This window comes from Vombatus ursinus, unplaced genomic scaffold (assembly GCF_900497805.2).
Source record: "Vombatus ursinus unplaced genomic scaffold, bare-nosed wombat genome assembly UNPS02014799.1, whole genome shotgun sequence".
In the NCBI taxonomy this organism is placed as follows: domain Eukaryota; kingdom Metazoa; phylum Chordata; class Mammalia; order Diprotodontia; family Vombatidae; genus Vombatus; species Vombatus ursinus.
Genome location: NW_020954577.1, coordinates 49,744,806 through 49,751,497, shown reverse-complemented (window position 1 = coordinate 49,751,497; position 6,692 = coordinate 49,744,806). Strand labels below are relative to the sequence as shown.

Below are 6,692 nucleotides of genomic sequence, written 5' to 3'. Positions count from 1 at the left end.
GTGTGTGTGTGTGTGTGTGTGTGTGTGTGTGTGTGTGTGTGTTGGGGTCAGACACAATGGAATAAAAAAACGGACGAACACATGAGGGTCACATACAATTTACATGTACCCAAGCCAAGTCCTCAGCCTCCGCCTCCTCTCTCCCTGGCCATTTTAGATTGATTACAGAATATAACTTTAAAATACACCTCCCCTCTCTCCATCCCAGAGGAAGCCACACCGAACTGTATTGGCATAGAAATACAAACCTCTCCTCAATTCCTCCTCCTCCTCTCTCTCTCTCTCTCTCTCTCTCTCTCTCTCTCTCTCTCTCTCTCTCTCTCTCTCTCTCTCTCTCTCCTCACTTTCTCCCTCTCCCTCTCTCTCCCTCCCCTCTTTATTTTGACCTTCCTGTGTGCTTTCCCTGAAAGACTGCATGACCCAAGACCACGTCTCTCCAGCTGACTGAATTCACCCCGGATTGCTTATGAAGCTTATTTGCATAGGCTGCCGCTGCTTGAGATTGAGTGTGCTGCGTTCTAGACAGTTTGTATAGCAGTCAGCTGAAGGCAATGAGTTTAGGTCGAGCGTGGTCTTTTCTCTCCCCCAGCCCAGGGTCCCCCCCCCCCCAGCTCAGACTGTTATTATTCCCGCTGCTGCTGGAGTTGTGGCCTTACATGTCTCACAAAAGAATATATTAGCATCCCGTGCTTTCGAAGAACCGGCCCAAAGTAACTTTCTCCCTAGAGTCCAGGGGGCATACCAAAAAGCCCTAAGGGGGGACGACGGGGATGTCCCGGTTTCGGTTATGTCCCCCTCCACCCCGTAGTCCCATACTCCACCCTACCTCTCTCCTCCCTTTGCCTCCCCCCTCCCCACGCCCTCCAGCACCACCCCCCTCCAGCCCAGTTCTGGATTTGGGGAAGGGGGCGGAGAGGAAAGGGAGTGTTTCATCCGTTCAATTTACACTAGCAAGTCCTGACTTCTGCCTCCTAGTGGGGGTGGGAATGAGGGGATGTCTGGACAGGTAGAAGGTGGGGAGAGAGGCACTGAGAGACAGAGAGAACGAAAGAGACGGAGTCAGAGAGGGATAGAGAAAGAGGAGAGGAAAGGGGAGGGAAGGAGACAGGAGAGGGCAGGACAGGACAAGAGAGGAGAGAAAAGGCAAAGAAGGGATAGAGGGGTGGAGAAAAAGAGAGGAAGAAGAGAGAGGTCCAGCGCAAGCAGGAGCAGCTCTCAGTCTTGGCAGCGGGCAGGTCCGGGCAGGAGGCGGGCAGCGAGGGGTGGCCGAGGTGACAGCGGCGGTGCAGGGGTGGAAGGGTGTCCGCTCGGACACTTACTCGGATCGATGGGTGGTTTGTCCCCGCTGGCCTCACTGTCTCCATTGTTTTCCGAGAACGCACCTTCGCTGGGCTGCTTATCCCTATCAACTGGAGGAGAACCACAAGCATAGTCAGACAGAGACAAAGTGTGAGTGTCAAACGTGGTACAGTCACCCCTTCTGGCCGAGAGCGGTTCAGGTTTAATGCCGTAATGCCTGCTGGAAGGCAAACCCGGGAAGGACAGAGAGCCTGGCATGGGCTCCAGCCAGGAACGCATGTACCTGCCGTCAGGGGCCGCCGCTACGGGCGCCTGGTGATGCACATAGGGGTGGTACACGGCGGGCACATTGTTGGCGCTCGGCGGGTGCACCGGGTTCCAGGAAGTGCCGAACACCGACGCCTTCGACTGGAAGCTGCACGGGCTGAAGTCCGGGTGCTCCCCCAACGCCGGCTGCCTGGCGGGCTGCGCCAGGGCGCCGGGGCCGTAGCGGGCCGGCACCAGCTCTTCGCTCTCGTGAAGCAGGAACGAGTCCACGTAGTAATTGCTCAGGGTCCCCGAAGTCGACATGGCCCCGCGACGCCGCCGCCGACGCCGCCGCCGCCCCGACGCCGGACCTGCGGAAATTATGAAACTGCAGATTTCATGTAACAACTTGGTCCTACGGAGAAGTACAGTCACCTAATAAGTTGAAGGCTGCCCGTCACGCCATTGGCTGGCCGCGTCACGTGCCAGGCCAGCAGAACAATAAAGTATAAATCACTCCGCAGGCTATTAATGGGCCGGTGTTTTCCAGTCATAATTTTTATAGCAAAGCCATATGTTTTTATGCAAAGGGATATTTGAGTTCTACGATAAAGTTTGTTTTAATTGTGGCCAACGGAGATTAAAAGATCAGGTTGGGTCTGACTACCCCCTTTTTAAGCGGACTATTTTATATCACAATTAATCACGCCATCAGTGAGGCAGAGCTCCCTGAGAAAACCTGGGGAGCGGAGACCTCCACATAAAATTATACAATAATTGAAGCCATAAAAAAGCAAAATCGCATTCTCGCTGTACTGTATTTAAATATATATTTATGATATTTCATAAGGAGTTATTGTTGCGAGAGCCACGGGGCTGGTAGGAAGTCGGGAAGGAAAGGCATATTCATTTGGTTCGCCGTGTCTCCCCGTAGTAAAAATTTACGAGTGCTCGGAAAGGTTAAATTATACTATTGTATTTGGTTTGGGAGCTCACTGTAAATAACCGCGCTGCGCCGGGGCCGGGGCCGGGGCCGGGGCCGGAGCCTCCGGCCGAAAGTCAAAGGCGCCGCTGAGCAGCCGTCCGCCCCGACTGCTTCCCGCCCGGCCCCGACGCCCAGCGCCCCTGCCCCGGGACGGATCCCGGGGCCCGGGGTGCCTTGATCCGAAGGAAAGCTGGAGTTTTCTTGGGGCGCCCCCAGCCGCCCTCCGGCATCTCCCTCGCGTGCCCCGAGGATGTGGACTGGGGCTGCTCAGGACGCTCAGGCTGCAGACGCCTCTTCTCCCACCCTGCCCCCCTCATGCTAGCTATTGTGCTCAGGACGCATCCCAGCAAAGGAGGCTCGAGCCCGGAAAGCATCTCCAGCCGCCGCACTCGAGTGTCCACAGATTTCCTCTCCGGGCGTTAGCCTTTTTCTCTATCACACACGCCAACCTTCACTGACACGGACACAGACGCGCGCGAGCACACACGCGAGCACACACACACACACACACACACACACGCCACCGCCTGCTCCTCTCTGGCCCTGGGGAAAAAAGCTCACTGGCCTAAATTTGGGGAAGAACGGCTTTCGTGGGTACCAGCTTCTACCTCCAGCGGGCACCCGGGCAGACTCTGAGAAGCCTCAGTGGAGCTGTTGGGATGGGGCAGGTCCGAGATCGAGTCTTGGGTCCTCGGCCCAACGCTGAGCCCCGAGTGCGGCCCCAATGCTGGCAAAGGACTCTGTCCCGAGCTAGGATTCCTCTGGCAAGCTCTCCGCAGGGCCGAGCACCCGGGAAGAGAATTGCCCGCAGCCCAGGCCTGGGAAGGGGAAAGTGTTTACCAAAGGCAAGGGAGTGTTGAAAGCTGCACCCCAGCAACAGAAAACGCTCCTCAATCTTTCCTTCCTCTTTCCCTCCTTCCTCGACCCATTGCCATGTGAAAGCAGAGGAATTCTCTGTGCGGGTATCGGGGGAACCCCGATGCAGTAGGTCACAGGCCCTAGGTCCGGGGAAGAAATGTTTGTTTATTAATTTACTGAACGCCCCTAGTCTACTGGATTCACACACCCGATACCCAAACTGAGCGGAGGGTTACAGTCTCTCAGTAAAAACAAGGGAGCTATCCCTCAGCTCAAGTCCAGTGTTAGGAATTAACGTAAAGGTCTAGCATTGAGGAGGGGGAGAATGGGACTTTTGACTTGAATCTGTTCTTCCTTTGCTTTCCTTGGGAAGGGCCTCTTTACCCCCCCCAACCATTGCCAGGGGAACTGGAGGGGGGGGGGGCAGGCCGCCTCCCTGTTAATTTGAAAAACCCAATCCTAAGTAGAAAGCAGCGAGGATTTGCAACTGAGTAGTAATTAAATTCACGTGTGAATATTCCGCACTCAAAAGCATGTTTCTCATTAGCTTTACATCTCTGTTGGCTCTTTCCTCTCTCCCCCTCCTTTTTTTTTCTCCCTTTTCCTCCTGTTCAAGTTTTCTCAATAGCTACAACAGAAATCTCAGAAAGATCCTATTTTTTTTCTCCCAGTTCCACGGCTGATTCGGAGTGATAAGAAGCTGTGAGGGTCTTATCTCTTTGAGGCAGTAGGGGAACCGGCAAGATGCAGCAGCTCGAAGGAGGCCGGCCCACTGGCTTCCTAAAAAAAATATGGAATGGACGTGAATGAAGTTAGGTACACAATGACCTCCAACTTAGCCCTCGTCCGTCCTCTTGCTTACGTCCAGGGCTAGCCTTCGGGGAACCCTGATTTTATCCTCTTTCTTTCTTTTTGTTAATTGTCTCCTCATAAACAAAGGACGGACAAGGGGTCTGGCATAGTCTTCTGGCATCGTTCTGAGGCTGCTGGTCCTTGAGATCAATTTTGTTCGTTGTAAACCCCTCAGACTTAGCTGAGAATAATAGACTTTACTGTCTCCGAACCGAGGCAATCGCAGTCGGTCCTTTCTCAGCTTCAACCTAGAGAAAACTCTTCATAGTGATAATAGTAATAATCATCATCATCACAACAACAATAACAAACAAACAAAAAAAAGAAAGAAAAAGATTGTTCTCTCAAACTGCCTAGGTATTCCTAACCTGAGCCCTAGTTAAATAATTGATACTCGGCGAATTGAAAGAGGTTGAGAAGGAATATTTCCCAACCATATTTGAAGGAGAGGTCAATGAACTGGCCTAGGTTTTTATTTTGAATGTGAAAGCAACGGTTGGGTTTTTTTGTTTGTGTCAGAGGAAAAATACCCTAGCTCCAGCCCAATAAGCTAGTGTAATTAAAAACCACTCTCCTCCTTGCATATAATTCTTCTTTAAGGGTATTGCATAGCAAATGAATTGAATTGTAGACGCCGCCACCGCGCCAGGCTCTCTAACGACCCTCCGTAGACCACGAGCACCAGAGGTTAATCTAACACTCGAAGTGGCCTTCAGAGCAAACTGAGAGGCCGCAGGTTGGAAAAGGACTTCAATCTGGTTTTTCCTTATTAAAGGGGGAAAAAAAAAAAAAGGAGACCAGAGCCAGGTTGGTCCAAAAGGCTGGAAGGGAGAGTGGCTATTTTTCCCTGATTTCGGCACCGTGTGGGACGCAAGGGGCCTTTCTGTTGTTGCAAGCCCTGCTCCCGGGCGAAGTGACCCCTGCCTCAGAATATACTCCACCTGGGGACAGGCACTCAACTTTGAGCTGTCTTCCCTGGAGTTTTGTGGGTCCCCTCGACTCCCACCCTGGATTACTTTAAACTTCCTGAATCTGGGAATTGGCCTTTCCGAAGCTCCCCGATTCTCCTTCCAGGTTCCTGACTCTTAAACAAAATTCATTGGGCAAAGAGGTGCATTTAAAGTAGTAGATACATAAATATTTATTCCAATGACCTGGGACTGCATTTCCCCAGCGGGTCGCATTTTCTGCATACACACACGGTCTCCTAACTTAGCCAGAAGAAGGATCGTGGCAAAACTCTGCCCTAGAGCCAGATGCAGAAGCTATCTCCCGGCTTGGCTTCTGCCGGGTTTTCTCGGAGACTTCGCCCAGCAGAGTTTCCAGCCAACTCAGTCAGTCTCAGCCCCTGGCACAGAGCGAGGGAGCGGCGTGCCCCCGGATCCACAAGATCAGCCTGCAGAACCCCTCTGGTCCCTCTTGGCTTCCCGCCAGCCCTCATCTTTCCCGGGTTCCCGGGTTCCTGGTTCTTGCTCTGTATCCACGTAACAAAGCCTGGAGTGTGGGGCTCCCTGCGACAGACCCAGCGAGGTCGCTGTTGCTCAGTCCGCCTCAAAGGAATGCAGGCGCCTGGCCGCTGCCTAATCGTGATCGTAACCGAGGCCTTGCGAACACTACCAAGCCAAAATGGAATATATGCCTCAATTTTCTCCTCTCCTCGGGACCCCATTACTTCCCGAGTCAGGCAGTAGAGATCTCAGTTTCTCTAGGCTTTCCCCCAAACCTAACCGCAACATTTGAACAGGAGGACTAAAAAGAATCCGCAGTTAGCCCACAAACCAGGCCTGTGCCCCAAAGTCCAAAATGAAAGGTGGAAAGAGAAAATGTAGGAAAGAGAGAATAAGGCAATAGAGAGAAGGAAAGAGAGAGGAAAAAAGAGAAAGGCAGGGAGAAAGAGGGAGAGAGGGGAGAGAGAGAGAGAGAGAGAGAGAGAGAGAGAGAGAGAGAGAGAGAGAGAGAGAGAGAGAGAAAGAAGATTCTCCTGTATTCAAAGTATTCTGTGAGTCTAGAGTTCCTCAAAGTTATAGATCACAGGCCCCTACAATATATCTGCTTTTACTAGTGAGTCAAAGGATACAATTAGTAAACGAAGTCATTTAATGAAATAGCATAGTAAGAAAAGTATCAACAAACATTTCCCCTAAGCCTATGGTATACTCTCCCACAAATATTTATACCATTTTACACATGGTAAACACTTGTAAAGAGGCATACATACAGGGAACTAGGGTACATATCATGGAGGATCTCACACATAGAGAGTGTGTATTGCCAGGACACACACAGAGGAACAATTCATACCTGTGACACTACAGAGTCTCCAATATCTTCAATTAATATCATCTTGGGGCAGCTAGGTGGCATAGGGGATAGAATGCCAAGCCTGCAGTCAAGAAGTCTCATCCTCATGAATTCAAATCTGGCCTCAGACACTTACTAGCTGTGTGACTCT

The 6,692-nt window shown here is 51.8% G+C and overlaps 1 protein-coding gene across 1 annotated transcript in view; it reads right to left on the bottom strand.

Moving 5' to 3' along the window:
* The window catches only part of LOC114050557 (homeobox protein Hox-A9), a 3,559-nt gene extending 1,675 nt beyond the window's left edge, over positions 1–1,884 (bottom strand). Inside the window, exon 1 of the mRNA XM_027872339.1 lies at positions 1,320–1,884. Within this exon, the coding sequence (XP_027728140.1) occupies positions 1,320–1,869 (550 nt within the window). The 5' untranslated portion in view covers positions 1,870–1,884. The remainder of the gene's footprint in view (positions 1–1,319) is intronic.
* Between the last annotated feature and the right edge of the window lie 4,808 nt (positions 1,885–6,692).